A 17,286-nucleotide genomic window follows, 5' to 3' on the forward strand; every position below is an offset into this window, starting at 1 on the left:
TCTTCTTCATCTTCGTCTTCTTTCTGTGTCTGGAGAGCCTTATTATGCGAAGGAGGATGGAGGGGTTTCTTTCGTGGGAATTTGACGAATTGTATGAAGGTAGTGCCTGAGACAGCTATCAAGTTCTATGCCTATGACTTTATCAAACAGAGACTTCTCCACTATAAGTATCATCTCTATGAACAGAAAACACTACATCTCTCTTCTTCTTCTTCCCATTCCGTCCCTTCTTCTCCTCTCTTCATCTCCTCCTCTTCATCTTCTTCCTCCGCTGTTCTTTCTCCCTCCGTCCAGAATCCTCCATCGTCTTCTTCGTCTGTCTCTTCTCCTCATCCGTCGTTAACTTTTCTAGATAAGTTGCTCTGCGGGGCCTTAGCAGGGATGATAGGGCAATTCTTGATCTATCCCATGGAGATAGTGAAGACGCGTCTATGTGCCTATTCGCCTACCTGTGCGTATGAGAGTATATCTCAGTGCTTTCTTCATCTTTATCAAGAAGGAGGATTGCGTAGATTCTATAGAGGCTTAGGCCCGTCTCTCTTAGGTATCATTCCTTACGCAGGCATCGACCTGTCTCTCTTCGAGACTTTCAAGAATCTCTATGTAGAATATTTTCTTCTACGCTCCCCACAGAGAAACCATGGAGAGGAAGAAGAAGAAGAGGACAGAAGGAAGAGAAGAAGGGGAGAAAGAGTCATGATGGAGGATCAAGAAGAAGAAGAAATAGAGAAGAAGAATAGGAGAAGGGGGACTACAGAAGATGAAGAGGATAAGGAGAAGAAGAGGAATGAAGAAAAAGAAAAAGGAGAATTTTTGATGGAGAAAGAGGATAGGAAAGTTCATTATATGAGGAAAGGGAGTAGAGAAGAGAGATATGGAGATAAGGCATCTTCTTCTTCCTTTACTTCGCCTTATAGTGTGAAGGATTTTCCGTTATCGTATGAAGATGATGACGTCTCCTCTTTGTCTTCTTCAGCTTCTTTGCTCTCCTATTTCTTACTCTTCCTTTATCCTTCTTCTTCTCCTCTGTCAACCCCGTCGTCTCTATCTTCTTCTTCTTCTTTTTCCTCTCCCGCATCTTCAACTCCTCCTTTTCAACTCTTTCTCTCTCTTAAGAATCCTTCACAGTCATCTTCTTCTTCATCTCCCGATTCTTCGGGGACATCTGCCCCCCTCCAGCCGTTCAAAACGTCTCTCTCAGATCCATCACGAGTCTCTTCTCCTTCTCTTGCGCGATCGTCGACTCTTCTTTCTTCTTCTTCTTTTCTTAATTCCCCTCACGAACACTATTCTCTCTTTCATTCTCCTACCTATCTCTCTCTTTTCTCTTCACCTCATCCTCTCAACTCATCTCTTCTTCTCGCCACTCCTTCTTCTTCTCTCTCTTCTTCTCTTATTCAACGCCCCTTCTCTTCCTCTCGCTCTCCCTCTTCTTCTTCTTCCTCTCCCTCTCCCTCTTCTTCTTCTTCCTCTCCCTCTCCCTCTTCTTCTTCCTCTCCCTCTTCTTCTTCTTCCTCTCGCTCTCCCTCTTCTTCTTCTTCCTCTGCCTCTTCTTCTTCTCCTTTTTCACCCCCTACCCCCGGAGTTCTTGTCTTACTTTTGCTAGGAGGCGCGAGTTCTTTATGCGGACAGATTGTCTCTTATCCAACGGCTCTGATACGCACAAGACTCCAAGTGGATGGAAGCTCCTCGGCATCGTCGAAGTATCGAAATAGCTGGGAGGTCTTTCGATGTGCGATAAATGAAGGAGGGTATCGGGGCTTATACCGAGGCCTAAGTGCAAATCTCATGAAAGCTGTCCCTGCTGTCAGTATCAGTTGGATCTTCTATGAAAAATCGAAGGAATGGATCAAGCGAGGTGTCAAATTTTATGAAGATCAAAATCGAGAAACTTTACCTAGTCATTCTGAGACAACAAAGAAGAAAGAAATACACCCTTCATTAGATGTCTCTTCTTCTTCATCCGCGGGTTCTTACGCGTGAAAGGAAGAAGTGCGGGGGGTTATTTGGGGTGTATGTACACCAGGACGAGGGGTGGGGTGGGGTTTTTTGAGGTGTATATACACCTGGAGATTTGTCGAGGTGTGGTATTCTTGTGAATGGGGGGGAGTCACATGAAGTGTGTGTTAGGGAAGGCGATAAAGAGAAGAAGATGAATGAAAGAAAGAAAAAAGGATCAATCATATGAGGATAGTTGTTGTCCTTTCTTGTCTCTGCTTCACGAGAAAGAAAGAAAGAAAGAAAAGAAGATAGATGATGTCTGTACATGTCTCGTTTGTAGAAGGAAAAGAAAAAAAGAGATACGAAAGAATTTTGCTTTCCGTATATCGATATCTGCATGGATGTAATTCTCTTCCTTTTCTTCTTCGTTTTCTCCTCTTGTCTGTTTTGACGTTCTTCACTGGCGAGCTTTGGTAAAGAGAGTTTTCTTTTCAAATCGATCTATCATGAGGAAGGAGATTGCTCGCTCGCCTCACCTGACAAGAAATTCTTCTTCTTTCACACATTCATCTCTCTCATGGACGGATGTCTCCACAGCAAATCTATCTACATGTTTATCTATGTCTACATGTACAGGTGATATATATATATATATATATATATACATACATTTGTGTCGGTAGATAGATCAAAGATAGATTGATCTATATCAGTATATATGTCTGTATGTATATATATAGATATAGATATGTATGTATATGAGAGTGTCAATGTTCTCGAGGATTGGGTGAGTGTGGTGTATGTACACCTTGGGGAGATGGATTTTTGGAGAAAAGAGATAAGAAAAGTTTGTCTCGGAATGTTTTTTTTTTATGTGAAGGCTCTTTCTTCAACGTGGGAGTTGTTGTCGAAGTTGCTGCGTTGGCGTAAAGATAGAAAGCACATGAGACAGGAAAAGAAAAAGAAGAAAAAGGGAGTCGGAGTGGAAGTCCTCTCTCTGTGAAGAAATACAGTCATGTATGTATATGTATGTCTCTATTGGTAGGAGTTGGGTAGATTGAAATTCTGCATATATCTCACACATTCGACAAAGGAGAAAAACGAGAAGAAGAAGAAAAAAAAAAAAACCTGATCCAAGAAGATAGGAAATAAATGCAGACTTTAGGATGTACAAGAAGGTCTTATCGTGGAGGCATACATATGTATGTGTATATTGGTCATCTTTCACACTATATAGACATACGGTCTCGTGTATATACATTATACTCATACAAATCTATGTGTCTCTCTCTGTATGTATCAATGTCTATTAGAGTCTTCTCATATCTCGGTAACGAGCTAGGTTCGATGGTGCTTCTCTTGTCGTCTCGATGATTTGACACGAAGGTCATAAATAGCTTTCTCTCTTCAAAGCTGAAACTTTTTGCTATCTTGAGGTCAATGTGAATTCCCTGACACGTGTATCCCCCTTTGTATTCCTTTTTAGCAAGCTATAGACATTTCTGTCTTATGGTGGGTTTGTACAGGGGGGGTTCTCCCCGAAGTCTTTTGAAGTGATCTCTCTGCTGTAGTGTAGCTGCGGCCATTCATCGACTTGTGCTCGTGGCTTTTTCTTATCGACTCTTGACAACAGGATGAGGAATAAGCCCTTCTCAAGATAGCTACAAAGTCCAATCCTATGCCTCTGGATGAGGTGATGGATGGATCGTCATTTTTCAGAAGGAGGAACACTTCAAGCGAGACAAGGGGGGAGACACGTGTCGCCTTGTCTCTGGCGGTGTGAACGGAGGGAGAGACCCCCGAGGCGGATACGACCGCATGCATGGAGGTTTGAAGTTGTGGTTTGATAAGACACTCTATGTGTGTGTGAAGCTACAGAGTATCCCTGAGCTAGAGGTACTGGAAGAGAAACGAAGCGCACGGTTAAGAAAGAGTGAGAAAAGGTGGTTCTATCCCTGCGACAAGCTGCCAGCGAGGACAGAAGAAGATAATAAGAGGGGAAGTTTATGTTTATGTTAAGAAGAAATTTATGTAAAGGAGCAAAAAGAAAAAGAGTAAGAAGAAATCCCTCTATTTAGGATGGATGGTAGAAGGTCTGTGTAGATAGTGGGGATTGTTGACCTTTCTTTTTTCCCCTCACCTACTCGTCTCTATAAAGAAGAAGACGCTAAGAAAATGCGATTCGTAAGCGCCAGGAGGCCGAAAAGAAGAAAGCAACTGAGAAGATAGGAATCCGTTGAAGAGAGGAGAGAGGAAGGTTGCGTGAGTGTTACTTAGCTTGTCGGTAGTGCTATGGATTCTCCAGAGAAAGGGCGAGAAAGCCTTCAGTCTCTTAGACAGAAGAGGAGCGTCAGGTAAATAGAAGAGCGAGAAGAAAAGGAAAAGTAACTGCAAGAAGACTTCCGTCTCGAGTTAAAACTTCGAAAGAGATCTTCTCCATCATGACGACTGCTCTGTCATAACTGAATGAGGGGATACTTCAGCTCCCTCTCTTTGTAGAGAAAAAGCGAATCTCCTTTTCTTTTCTTCGAAGATGTGAGACCCCAGTCTTCTTCGTTCCCTGCAACACCGAGAAAGACAGAGAGAGAGAGAGAGAGATGAGTTTTCACTTTCTTAGGCAGGTATCATCTGACTGTGTCCAAAGAACATATCACGAGTCATCTTGGGAGGAAATAGAAAGGAATGAAAATGGCTCGAGGTTAACCGAGAGTGTAGGATCGAGTGATCGATACTCTACGCCCCTCCCCTGCAGTGTGAGATATCTCCTGTCCGTCTAGGGTCTTCCACTCATCTGACTACCCAGTTGTCGTCGTTACTACTTTCATTGCCTTTTAGGCGAGATTTGTCACTTCGACGGTGGAGGGGGTTCTCGAAAAGAGAAGAAAGAGGAGGATTCCGGCTGTAATTTCTTCGGGAAAGGCCTTGGAAGGTTCATCCATTCATCTTGGGAGATCAGAGAAGACTGAGGGTGGTTAGGTTATGTTTCTCTCATGACCTCTCTCAATTTTCTCTGCCTTTGAACTAGGAAGCTAACTTAGCAAAGCTAGATCTTTCTCCTTAGGAGGAACAACTTCTAATCTCTCTCTCATCACTTCTACAGAGAGAGTAGATCCATCGGGCAGAAACAGGCTTCAGAGGGGGACGACGGGCGTCCGTCCGATTGATGCGAGCCAACCTCGGAGACAAACTTGCCTTAGCTCGGGTTAGGGTCATGAAGAGGTGAAACCTCGAGGGGTGAGATCTACAAAAAGTCTTTTCCAGCCATGGCAGTAGAGAGAAGGCTCTTGTGAGCGGCAGATACCCATGCCGCTGCTTTCTCCCTCTCTTGAGAGTCTTCTATGCCGTTCAGACACCTGGGCTAGCTGGATGGTTGATGTGTAGCTGTAGAGATGTCTGGATGAAATAGCCACATGAGATATTCCGAGTGGTGTTCCTGCAGAGCCTCGACTTTCTGAGATGTTCTTTCAAGACGGAGACCAAAGTCAGCCACGGTGATCCTGTCGAGAAAGAGAGACAGAAGGGACCCATGACTCAATTCCATCCAGATGAATTCCCGCACTTTCCCCCTAGCCACGCTTGTTTCTCGTTTGTCTCTCCCCGGAAAGAAAGAAGGTGATCTCTCGTGTTCTGCAGGATGTTCTTTCCTCCCGACTTGAGATGCCTGGATACTCCTTGGCGTTCAGCGCAGAATAGATAGCTGCGGACTTCAAGAGCCGCCGTCTCGCTATACGACGGGGTGGGTGAATGGAAGAGAAGACTCTCTTCCTTCTTTGCTTGCGACTGACATCTTCGTGCAGGTCGGCTAGCAAATACACGCGTTTTCAGGTAGGTGTCCGTGATCTAGCCTACCTATCTAGCTGTATATACACCCCCGTATAAAGAAGGATGGACATCTGCGGCTTACAATATATCTATCTATATATCTACAGCTCTGTACATCTCTTCGTCGATACTCTCTTGCTATCGATGGAAGGGTAAGAGAAACCTTTTGAAATCTCCTTCAATCATATCTGCTCGAAACATCTTCGCGTTCAAACTCTGAATTTCTTCTCTTCTTCCCGTGCATGCGCATGCACCATAAGTCATTTCTTTCAGCATCACTTCTGGCAGGTGAAGGGACGACATTTCTCTCTGTTTCCGAGATGTTTCTCTTTCCCCCCCTCTCTTTTCTGTTTCTTTGCAATGTTTTTTCTCACGAAGTTTTCTCCGATCTGACGGGAGACTCGCTTCCTCCTCTCCTTGGGGGAAGTTTCGCCGATGTTTACGACTGTCGGGTGTATGTACACCTGAAAGACTGGCATAGTATCCTTAGGTATCATCGAGGAAGAGACTTTTACGTTTTCAACGCCACTCTCTTCTTCTTTTCCGCTTTTGTCTTTCTTTCTTCTCCTCCTTCTTCACAAAAAACACCCTCCCTTTCCTTTCTTTCTACCAAGCTTTCCCTGCATTTGAAAAAGTGACTTTCTCCAAAGCGTCTCCTTCGTCTTTGCTCTCCGTTTCTTCTTCACTTGCCTCCATTCTCGCGCTCTGCTTCCTCTTCTTCTTGTCTCGGCCCCTGGGAATTTTCGTTCATCTATCCATAGATGTATCTTTATCAGTATATATGGCTAAGTAGATCACTCCTTAAAGCATGTATCTTGAAGATACAAAAATACGCACATCATGAGGCTTCCTATATATACTTCAATATACACATCTAACTCTTTCCACATCGGGACTTTCTCTCCTTAAATCTCTTCTTCTGTCGACTTGCCAGTCTTCAGATTTCCTCGTCTTCCCTAAGGCATCCATCTTTCTTTCTTCAGCAGAGGAGTGTGTCCCATCTATCATTGTCTGTCGAATTCGGTCTCTTGCATTTTCCACTTTTGCTTGTACTTATCTTTTTTCCTCGGGTAACTGGGGAATCTTTCCAGCTGTACATACAGCCGGCGACGATAGTCAATGTGTAAACGAAGATAGCTATCTTGTGTGGTCTACATACATAGATACATACATACACTTGGAATCTAGAGAAGATCAGTTTCTCGTATATAGCTATCTTCTTGACATGCATAGATTGTCTATTTCTTTCATCGGAAAGGCTTGCTTTTCAAACAGAAAACACCTCGTTCTTCAGTTCACTCTTCTTCACTCCTTGTTCAAGACTCTCTTTTTTCTCTCCTTCCTTTCTTCTCTTCCCTTCTCTCTTTCCTTTCTTCATTCTCCTCAATCTTTCTTTCTTTCTGCTCGTTCATCTATGGAGCTTTTTCGGCTCTCTCGGGTCTGCCTTATTGCAGATCGCGTACGAACCTCATGGACATACAGGTACACTACCACATACATATACACACATATATAGACATATAGACATATGTGTATATAATATATGATAACTATATATAGATAGATAGATATACATGTATAGACCACCTCTTTCTTTCATATCGGAAGCTAGATAGGATCTCTGCTTGGAGTATGTGAGAAGATGGTTCGATTTCGACAGGTTCTCCAAGGCGATAGAAAGATCGAGAGAAAAAGAGACAGAGAGAAAGAAGGTCTTTTGCTTGTATTAGCTAACTTTCATATGGTCTATGTCTATGTGGATGAAGGTCTACTCCAGTCGTCATCTTCATCTTCACAGCCTTCCTTCTCTGCGAATAAAGAAAAACGAAAAGTCTTTTCTTTCTTGTCGGACTTTTCATGAAAGCTTTCGCCACGTCCATATCTCATCTCCGTGTCTTCTTCTATTCCTGAGACATCTCTTTCTCCCCGTGTACTTGCGTAGATATCTCTACATCTATATAGACAGATAGGTTTACATCTTGATATAGATCATCCAGATACATGTCTAGACATCGTTGAAGTGCTATATATATACATATCCATACCTATCTGTATCCATACATCTTTCTCTAGATATAGGAGTATGTAAATAGGTATCACTTATGCAACACGCCTGGAAAAGACAGTAACGTATGTACAGACACTGCCTCTAAGGAAAGAATAGATGAAAGAGCTTCACAAGTCGATTTTCCTCCTATCTTTCATCTTCCTCCTTCTCTCCATATCTCTTTTTCTCGCTCTCTCTGTATATACATGTCTATATGTCTCTATGTGTCGCCCTGTGTATGGATGGATTCTGCAAGACGTAGGTGATTGAGCTCTTTGTGTTTCTGGTGTATAGACACCCTAGATATAGCGGGGGAACGCGATTTTCTCTTCCTCGGTATATCGTAACAAAGCGGCCTTACGTTTCAACTAAATTCAGAAAGCCCGCCACCTATACCAAGTGGGGCAACTCTCAATACACTCATCCCTCTTCATCTTCATCTTCTTCTTCTTTCTCGCCGTCCAGTGCATCTTCTTCTTCTGGGTTACTCAATCAGTGCGGTTCGGCTTCTCTCTCAGTTAAGGCATCTAGAGAGAAAGAAAGAGATGACAGCGAGGAGGAAGAAGAGAGAGAGGGGAGGGGTATCGAGGAAGAGAGGGATCGAAGAAGAAGAAGAAGACTGAGAACGGGAGAGGAAAGCGAAGAGAAAGAAGAAGAGAAAGAAGGCAATGTGAAAAGAGAAAGAAAAAGAGAAGAAGAGAGGAAGAGAAAGAAAGAGAGAGATGAACATATCTATAGGCCGAAGTATTGTGATATGCTGTATCTACACCAGGAAGATCAAAAGCACCCTATCAAACCTCATGCAAATTTCTTCTTCAAGTAAAGAAAGACGTCTCTTTCCTTCTCTTCTCTCTCTTTCAACAAGGCTTTCTTTCGTTAAAAGAAGCTCTTCCTCTCTTTCTCTCTTCTTCTCAAAATGAAGACATCTTCTTCTCCGTCTATCTAATCTACCTCTCTATTCAGATCTCTCTATCGCAATAGGTATCTGCTTATCTCTCTCTTCTCCTTCATGCCTGTAGAGCTCTTTTGTGTCCCTCTCTTCTTTTCTTCTCCTTCGTAGCTACTCTCTCGATTCAAGTCGGACATAAGACTCTTCTTCTTTCTCGCTACAGTGAGAGAGAGAGATGTACATGTGTGTATCAATGTCTCTTCTCTTTCTTCTTCACATAGAGAAAAAGAAGAAAAAGAAAACTTCCTTCTCTCTCTTTTTGTCTCAATCCAAGCAGCAAACACCTCTCGCTGCTGGCATGCACATAAATATATATATATGTATATATGTATATATATATATATGTATATGTATCAGGTCGTATTGTGTTTTGAATGAGTAAAGAGATTTCGTTTTTTGTCTGTGTGGAACACTTCCAAAGAAGTTCTTCTTCTTTTCTGCTTTTGAAGGGCTAAGAAGTTGCCGCGTCTCTTTCTATCTCTCTATCTGTCTATCTCTTCTCCTTCCCTAACCAGACCTTACTGCGTGGCTAGAGTATCCACACATACAGACATATCAACGTCCACACAAAGATATACGGGTGTAGGCGTGACCTATATATATATTTATATACATTTATTGGAGAGAGTGTGTACAATGTGAGAATGAAGAAGATGAGAGACTTAAGATTCTTCTAGAAAGAGAAGAAAGAGAAAAAGAAGTTTTGCGAGTTGTCTGACTCTTAGTCGGTAGGGGAGAATTGGGTTCCGCGTCCTTCTGATGGAGAGTCTAAATCGATGGAGGCGTTGATCTGAAATCTCTCCTCTTTTCTGCTTTTCTAGAGTAAGATACACATGCCTGTCCATAAAGTTTAGTTGGAAGAGAATATCTTATGAATATCTCCCAAATTGGTTTTCTTTGTGTGTATGGTAAGCCTGCTCTAGAGGACCACATGTACACCCGAAAGCATCTGAAAATCATCTGAGGTGTACGTACAGCTGAAAATCATCTGAGGTGTACATGCACCTGAACCTTTTCTGAGGTGTGAATATACCTGAAAATCATCCTAGAATACCTCAGAACGTTGCCTCTTTCTGCCCACTCAAGTCATCGATCTTTTCCCTCAAAAGAGATACACGGGCACTTCTCCACAAGCACATTAACAGCTGAAGAAGGAAAGATTTTTTCTTCTCGGCTCTGACAGCAGCGACGGTGTATCTCGCAGACAAATAGATGGAGACAGACAGGGAGACAGCGAGGGAGTATCTGTTCTACGTATTATCAGGTGAGAAATACCGCAGTGCTGCCGTCTCCGTTTCTCTCTACTGTACGTACACCCCAAACAACCGCGAGAGTTTCCCTCGAAAAAACACTGAAGAGAAAGGAAAGTACAAGAGATCTTCGCATCGCACTATGGTGAGCGCCCCGAAGTCAGAAGAGAAAAGAGACAGGCAACTTCCCAAAAGACCAGAATAAAGAACGTGTCCTGAACCCTCCATGTGTGTGGAGAGCCTACAGCGTGGAGCTTCCGATAGATCGGCCAAGCCAACAAAGAAAGGATCTCGACTGTGCTACATGCGCGTCTATTGTGTGGTGAATGGACGCTATAAGAAGTCCGCAGGACAGCGAAGCAACGAGAGAAAAAGAAGAGGTTTAGTTAGTGTCATGCTTCGGCTAGCTGGTCGTCTACGGTGTACATACACCTCAAATCGATCCAGTCATGACTGGATTGTCGTTGGTGAGAGTCTGCTATCTCTCCTCCTCACTTTGCTCCTTCCTGTTCGACAAAGAGAGGGAATGAAGAGCCTCACAAGACATCCTTCACTTCTCTCTCATCTCCTGTCAAATGAAAAGCACTCTTTTCTCCCTGTCACCACCCTTTTCTCTCTCTGTCCACTGTAACTACACCCCAAATGTTAGTCAGACACCCGTACAAGTGGTAACAACAGCTTCCCTCTCTCCCCCCAACTTTTCTTTTTCTCTCTATAAGCCGAAAGATCATCCTTCTTTTTCACGTCATTCATGACTCCTCGTCTTATCCAAGAGGAAGAAGGAGTAGTTACATATATTTTATGTGGAGCTTATAAATGAAATGTATTTGAAGAGAAGAGGGAGAGGGGGGGTGTTGTATAGAATCTCCCTATAGAGGTCGTGGCAATAGCTGCTAGTGGGTGTAGGCCGTTGGCGGCGATTCTCTCTCTGCCTCTCCTTCTTGCCTTCTCCCCTTTCGGAAGTTTCTGTAGACCATTTCTTCTGTTAGGTTGCGGCTGGAGATATCATGAGGTAAGAAGGAAGATCTCTGCGCTGTCTTTTCTGCTTTCAGTCTTTTCTTCTTCTTTCTTTGTCTTCTTGTTACCTTTCTCTCTCTCTTTCTCCATGCATGGGTCAACGCAACGCCCATACTCACACCTTCCCCACAGATTTCGATTTCTGTTCTTTCTTCTTTCGTTTCTCCTCACTTCTCAACTTCTCCCCCTTCTTTTTCTCTCTTTTTATCTTTTTACTTCATACACGACTTCCTTTTCTCCTTGGTCCAGTAAGAAAGGAGGTTACTTCTCTCATTCTCTTCAGAGAGGAGGTAATACGGCCGTTCCCGGAGAAGGAAGAGGAGATGAAGTCTCTGTCCTTTCTAGACTTCTCCCTTCCTCTTTTCTTTCTCTCTTGCATGAGGAAATTTCCTTCTTCTTTTTGGTCTTCTCGCCTAACGGAAGAAAGAGAGAAGAGGGAAAGGAGAAATCTCTTCTCTCCAGAAGCGTCTAGAGACACACACTAGGACAGATGAGAGAGAGAAGAGTTAAAGTTTGTTCTTCTTCTGTGCTCTCGTCTCTCCGTAGTCACATGTCAGCATGCAGTCTGCTTCCACATTTCGCTTTTCTTCCTTCACCTGTTAGATGCGGTTTCAAAGCCCTAGATCTTCTTTCCAGTGTAGTCCTTTTTCTCTTCAAAAAGGAGATGATGGATGTCTTACATCTCTCATTTCTCATCTGTAAAGATTAAGGAGTACAGGCCTGGCTCGACGTTTCTTTTCCTAGAAAGGGAGAGGAGACGCTCCCTCTATGGATGTACACATGTCGGTGTATGTATACACATACATATGTATATCTATACTACGTATATATGCATCTGCTTATACGGGAATTCGAGACCCTTTCTTGAGAATCTTATGATGGAGGGAATGACCGTGAAAGAAGAGGGCGGAGAAGAAAGACATCTTACGACCTTTCTGTTGCAAGGGAGGAAAAGTCTTTCCTTGGTCGTCCTCCTCCTTTCTCATTTAGGAAAGGAAGCCAAGTCGTCCTTTCATATCTTGCTTTCTTTCCTTTTCTCTTTCTTCTTTATCTTTCTCCAAATCTTCTTATTGATCCTCGCAGTTGGGACGTTATTTCAATGGTCGTTTCGTGTGTATGTGTGTTTCTCTGTAGGAGACAGGCTCTTCATTTCTTCTTCTTCTAGGCGTCGCTCTTTCTTCTTGTCTTTTCTCCTTTTCTTTCGTCAAGATGATGAGTTTCAGAAATAAAATTGTTAAGCCTCAGGGCGTTGAGCCTACAGATGTCGAGAATGAAGTCGCCAAGTGCCTCTTCGATATCGAGGTAATCTGTCTACTACTCTCGCATCTACTTCCGTCCCACCTCTCTGTTTTAAGTATCTTTCTCTTCTTCTTTATCGCCCTCCTCCTTTCTCTACGTCTAGCTCTATGTATGTATGTCTCAACATCTACCTGCTAATTATGCAAATGCATGTGTACACACATATATATGTGCACATACATCTCATGTAACTCTCTTCCTATCTTATCTTCCTGATCTGTCGTAGGGTGACCCTTCAATCTCTTTTCTCTCTTCATTATGTCGTGCCTCTTACCACCTCACTCAGTCGCTTCTTCCACACTCTTTCCTTCACTAGCAGCCTCTCATTCTCAAGTGTATATACATCCATCATCAAAGATGGGTCTCTTCACAAAGAGAGAAGATCACGGAAGTCATCCTTTCCCTCTCCTTTTATGTGTCTCTTTTACGTCCTGTCTATCTCGATACACTATGCAGCGTCGCTTGCATGCATGTCTATGTATAGACACATATATACAGATAAGTATGCATACAGAAAAAGAGAAAGTCCAGCTATGTATCTCTTTTTCTCTCTGTTCGTGTGTATGTGTGGTCTGTAGACAAGCAGCCAGTCAGATTTGAAGGGAGAGATCAGAAGCCTCGTGATAAGCTCGGCACGTGAAGTGGACGTGTCGCAAGGCCGGAAGAAGGCTTTGGTCGTGTTTATTCCTTATGCTGTCTATCAAAAGACAGTTAAGAGAATTCAAGGAAGGCTCGTGCAGGAACTGGAGAAGAAACTGAAGAAGCATGTGGTCCTTCTAGCTCAACGGACTATCCTTCCTCTCGACTTCAAACGTAAAGGACTGAAAGTTCGGCCAAGAAGTCGCACCCTCACCTCTGTCCAAGAATCGATGCTCGAAGACATTGTCAGCCCTACTGAGATCGTCGGCAAGAGGTGACCTATTTATCAACCTAGACAGAGGGGATAGAGATGCATAGAGATGCCTAGCTATGTTAGGATGCATGCCATGTGTTGAGACGTGCTGGAAATATGGGGATAGGCACGTGGTCTCGTTTAGGCAGTCTGTATATGACGTGATCGATGGTGTTGTGTATGCTATGTGCCTTGACGCCGTGTGTTTCTATGGAGGATGTTGAGGCCGTTGTAGGAGTATAGGTGAGTAATAGAGGGTGGCAGCTAGCTAGATAGATAAGACGAAGGTGGTCTCTTTCTTTCGAAAGCGTCTCTACTGTATTTCTTTCTTCTTTTCTCTATAGGCTGCGAGTCCGTGTTGACAGCTCTAAACTACTGAAGGTTCTGCTAGACCCCCGAGACAAGCAGAAAGATAACATCGAAGATAAACTCGAGACCTTCGCTGCGGTGTACAAGAAGCTCACACACAAGGAGGCAGTTTTCATGTTCCCTAACCACGTCTATTAAGAGCGAGCCGAGGGGGGAGAAACGAAAGAAGAAAGAGAGAAGCGGCTGCAATGTTGATGGATCGGTCCGGCTGGCGACTTCAAGAAGAAAAGAGGCTACTGACAGAGGGATAAAGAGAGAGAAAGAGAAAGAGAGGAGAAAGTGAAAGGAAGACACATACAAGAGGAAGAGTGAAAGAAGAGAGGATGGGAGAGATAGGAGCTCGATATCGGTAATGATGTTGTTGCATGTCAGTGAAGTTCAAGTGTATGTACACCAGCATACATCAGCATCCCACCTGAATTCGTAGCTAGTTGGTGCTAACGCGCACCGGCTAGCTAGTGAGGTTGTTTCTGTCTCTCTTGTCTACCCCCTCCTGTCTTTCTTTATCACGACTTCCTTTTGTGATGATCCTCGTTACGTAGGGTGGTGACGGAAGTTTTCCTAGCTTTCCTTCTCTTTGCTATTCTTACATCCAGTATTGTATCGTGTGCTATGGTCAGTGACTGATGTTTCATTCTCTGGGTCTTTTTACGACTAGTACTTCTACTACGTTCATCCTCTCCTCCTGTCTCGTGAAGAACTCGACGCATAACTATCTTCTCTTCAAACGATTCTTAGGCCGAGGTTATCTAGTCATCATTGGACGACAACCGAACCTAGGACGTAGCTATCTAGCTATGTGTGTTGCATCTCGATTCTTCTCTACTGTTCTCTTCTACGGCAAGTTCTCCCCCCTAGAAGAGAAGACAAGACACGGCGAAAAGACCGACCGGCAAACTTCTCTCCCTTCTGCAGAATCATCTTAAAGATAGGGGATGTTTTGCATTCTTTCGTCTTACCTAGAGGAAAAGAGATGAAAGACACAAGACGCCATGTGTAGATGTGAGAAAGAAAGAGATTCTTACACGGAGAGCTTCCCTCCAGTCTTTCTTTTCGTGGTAAAAGCTTTTGATCAGAAGCCCGCAAGGCCACTGTCAGATGACAAGAGAGGAAAGAAAAGGGATTATTGATCGATTGCATTGCTTAGTGTCAAAGAGCTCTTGGTATAGCTACATGACTCTTCCTGACGAGAGAGAAGACAGAAGGAAAAAGAGAGATTTCGTGCTTCTCGTGTCAGTGAAGAGAATAGAAAGAAAGAAAGATGTCTTGTAGCCTCTCTCTAGACAAGAGTTCTCTATGTTCTTTTGAGAGAGTTCGCCACTTCTCAAAGCTAAGACAGCCCTTGCTCTTTAGATGGTTACCTCCTATCGACTTGTGTGAAAGGTAAACGAGAAGATGTGATGAAAGAGTAGATAGATAATGCAGAGAAGCTCGTGAGTGAGTTTAGGTAAGAATGGTCTTTTTCTCTTCCTATTTGCCGAAAAGAAAGGAACGTATGTAAGAAGAGAGAGATCCTTGTCTTCTTTCTCTTTCAGACAGAAAAAGAAAGATGAAATCTTTCAGTCCTCCACTGACACTTCAGAGAAGAAAGAACGAGGGAAGAAAAGCCTTACTAAAAGATTGATTCATTTCTCTCTTCTTCTTTCTTTAGTTCTTTTCGGCATGCTATGGTGTCTTGTCAGCGAGGACGAAAGATAGTTTGAGAAAGACAAAAACGAGCGGTCTTTCTTTGCATATAAGACGTACTTCATTCTCTCCTTTCTTTCTTCTTTTCTTTTTCCCTCTTCTTCACTTCAAAAGTCTTCATAAACAGTGAGAAGTCTGAAAGAACTCGAAGTTTTCCGAGAGAGAAGAGAAAAGAAGAACCATCCGCCGCCGTCATCTCATCTTCTTCCCTTCGCTTTCTCTTCATTCTTTCTCTCTTTCTCTTTAACCTTTCTCTGGCTTTCCTCTTTTCACACTTCTCTCTCTCTCTACTTCAAACCCACTCGATGAGCTCCTTGAGCTCTTCTTCTTTCGCTCCTTTTCTTAACTAAAAAATCTCCCACTCAACTGGGTCTTCTTCCACGCACATACCAAGACTTCTGTCGCCGCCCGAGTCCTTTCGCCTTCTCTACTTTTGCTAAAGCGACGGAAGACGGCAAAAAGAGACAACTCAGGTGTTCATTAAAGGAGAAGAACTTTCAAGAAAGAAAAGAAAAGGAAAAGAAAAAGAAGGAAAGATGAGAATAACTGACAAGTTACTTCGACAGAGATCCGAGCATAATGATGGGCTTCTGGATGAACTCGAGGAAGTGGCGTTGCACCAACTGGAGATTGAGAAGATTGAGAATCTAGATAAACTCTGCAAGCATCTCAAAATTCTTCTTCTTCAGAACAATATAATAGGTAAGAAAGGAAGAGGCGGACGGAAAGGAAAGAAGAAAGAAGTAAAGAAGAAGAAGGACACGCGCTGTAGAGCTGCTGGATGGCTCTTTGATGTTCCCTTCTTAGCTGTGTGGAAGAGAGGAAGTTGCCGAGTTCTTTTCTTACTCTCTCTTGGATCATTTCGCTTTCGATGCTTTCTTTCTTTTCTCTCAAACTCTCGGAGTTGTCCTTGGATGGACGTCTCAAAAATGAAAGAAAGAAAGAGTGAGAAAGAAGTCTTCTTCTCGCTTACCCTCTAAGCACTTTCTCTCTTGATCTGCTACCCCTGGAGGAGTCTGTCTCTCTATATAGGTGCTTTACACATGTATACATATAGAGATAGATAAATAGATGCGTTTGCGCAATCTCTTCGCTGTCATTGCATATGATCGCCTTGTGTGTGGGAGGTGCATCTATCTCCTATGAGATGCACGGCAAGATAATAGGATAGGAGGAAGCATAGGAGTAGTAGTAGTAATAGTAGTAATAGAACCAAGAGAAAGAGGAGCACGATGTCGAAAACTTCAGTGCAAGGCCAATTCACAAAGAAGAAGAAAACTACCTTTCATGAAATCTTAAGACAAGAAGCGCTTTCTGCTGGAGAATAGACTATCTCCTTTCTCTCAATCCATCATCTATCTCTCCATCTATCCTCAAAAAAGAAGAGAAGAAAGAAAGAAAGAGAGGGGAAAAAGATAAAAGAGAGAGAGACATTTCACGGATCTGTTCTGTCCAGAGTAGCGAATACATGCAGCCAAATCCATCTGAGAGACAGAGACAGGGGTGACGGAAGATAGCTACAAGATAGCTGAAGAGACTAATACAGAGATAGATTCTAGATAGATAGGATCAAACAGGAAGACTGTTTTATGTATAATGGATTGATAGATCTCAACTATCTTAGTGCGTAGAGATGAAGCAAACGTCCATACACACCTATGTATGGACGAAACAACCGAAATACAGGCCTTTCTCTCTCTCTCTCTATATATATATATATACATATATATATATATATAGGTAGTATACACGAGAGAGAGAGCCGAATACGGTGAGACATGTGCATGTAGATTCTTTCTCTCTCCTCTAGATCTGTAGCTTCATTTTAGAAACACTCCGTCCTTGTTTCTCGATCTTCTTCTCTCAGCAGATCTCTTTCTTTCTTCTTTTCATTTCTCTTCTTCTTCTCTGACAAAAGAAAACTAATACAGTTTGTGCATCTCTTTCTCTCTCTCTTCTTCCCTTTCAAGATCCCAAGCACGGGGCCATCACTCTCTCTTTCTGTCTTTCTTTC

General features: G+C 43.1%; 6 protein-coding genes across 6 annotated transcripts in view; all 6 read left to right on the forward strand.

Annotated features, from left to right (window-relative positions):
• Positions 1–2,003, forward strand: part of CSUI_005893 (mitochondrial carrier domain-containing) — a 2,191-nt gene extending 188 nt beyond the window's left edge. The window contains exon 1 of the mRNA XM_068066060.1: positions 1–2,003. This exon is cut by the window's left edge and continues 188 nt beyond it. Within this exon, the coding sequence (XP_067921960.1) occupies positions 94–1,983 (1,890 nt within the window). The 5' untranslated portion in view covers positions 1–93 and the 3' untranslated portion in view covers positions 1,984–2,003.
• A 55-nt stretch (positions 2,004–2,058) lies between these two features.
• On the forward strand, positions 2,059–2,400 carry CSUI_005894 (uncharacterized protein). Its single transcript, XM_068066061.1, has one exon. It carries the CDS (start codon positions 2,157–2,159, stop codon positions 2,346–2,348), a length of 192 nt encoding a protein of 63 aa, XP_067921961.1. The 5' UTR covers positions 2,059–2,156; the 3' UTR covers positions 2,349–2,400.
• A 299-nt stretch (positions 2,401–2,699) lies between these two features.
• On the forward strand, positions 2,700–3,547 carry CSUI_005895 (uncharacterized protein). Its single transcript, XM_068066062.1, has one exon. It carries the CDS (start codon positions 2,759–2,761, stop codon positions 2,942–2,944), a length of 186 nt encoding a protein of 61 aa, XP_067921962.1. The 5' UTR covers positions 2,700–2,758; the 3' UTR covers positions 2,945–3,547.
• A 2,279-nt stretch (positions 3,548–5,826) lies between these two features.
• On the forward strand, positions 5,827–9,065 carry CSUI_005896 (uncharacterized protein). Its single transcript, XM_068066063.1, has one exon. The coding sequence runs from the start codon at positions 6,006–6,008 to the stop codon at positions 6,399–6,401; it is 396 nt and encodes a 131-aa protein (XP_067921963.1). The 5' UTR covers positions 5,827–6,005; the 3' UTR covers positions 6,402–9,065.
• Positions 9,066–10,849: 1,784 nt separating this feature from the next.
• On the forward strand, positions 10,850–14,272 carry CSUI_005897 (40s ribosomal protein). Its single transcript, XM_068066064.1, has 4 exons — positions 10,850–11,021; positions 12,161–12,328; positions 12,904–13,238; positions 13,562–14,272. The coding sequence occupies exons 2-4, from the start codon at positions 12,236–12,238 to the stop codon at positions 13,722–13,724; spliced, it is 591 nt and encodes a 196-aa protein (XP_067921964.1). The 5' UTR covers positions 10,850–11,021; positions 12,161–12,235; the 3' UTR covers positions 13,725–14,272.
• Positions 14,273–15,367: 1,095 nt separating this feature from the next.
• On the forward strand, positions 15,368–16,961 carry CSUI_005898 (leucine rich repeat-containing protein). Its single transcript, XM_068066065.1, has one exon. The coding sequence runs from the start codon at positions 15,809–15,811 to the stop codon at positions 16,250–16,252; it is 444 nt and encodes a 147-aa protein (XP_067921965.1). The 5' UTR covers positions 15,368–15,808; the 3' UTR covers positions 16,253–16,961.
• The last annotated feature ends 325 nt before the right edge of the window (positions 16,962–17,286 follow it).

This window comes from Cystoisospora suis (genome assembly GCF_002600585.1).
Source record: "Cystoisospora suis strain Wien I chromosome Unknown contig_2920, whole genome shotgun sequence".
NCBI classification, from domain to species: domain Eukaryota; phylum Apicomplexa; class Conoidasida; order Eucoccidiorida; family Sarcocystidae; genus Cystoisospora; species Cystoisospora suis.

What these genes read in the sequence shown, in the direction of transcription:
- CSUI_005894 (XM_068066061.1), top strand. Translation starts at nt 2,157, where the DNA reads ATGAAAGAAAGAAAAAAGGATCAATCATATGAGGATAGTTGTTGTCCT.
- CSUI_005895 (XM_068066062.1), top strand. Translation starts at nt 2,759, where the DNA reads ATGGATTTTTGGAGAAAAGAGATAAGAAAAGTTTGTCTCGGAATGTTT.
- CSUI_005896 (XM_068066063.1), top strand. Translation starts at nt 6,006, where the DNA reads ATGCGCATGCACCATAAGTCATTTCTTTCAGCATCACTTCTGGCAGGT.
- CSUI_005897 (XM_068066064.1), top strand. Translation starts at nt 12,236, where the DNA reads ATGATGAGTTTCAGAAATAAAATTGTTAAGCCTCAGGGCGTTGAGCCT. An exon ending in AGTGCCTCTTCGATATCGAG is followed by an intron (nt 12,329 to 12,903) that starts GTAATCTGTCTA and finishes TGTGGTCTGTAG; the next exon opens with ACAAGCAGCCAGTCAGATTT. An exon ending in ACTGAGATCGTCGGCAAGAG is followed by an intron (nt 13,239 to 13,561) that starts GTGACCTATTTA and finishes TTTTCTCTATAG; the next exon opens with GCTGCGAGTCCGTGTTGACA.
- CSUI_005898 (XM_068066065.1), top strand. Translation starts at nt 15,809, where the DNA reads ATGAGAATAACTGACAAGTTACTTCGACAGAGATCCGAGCATAATGAT.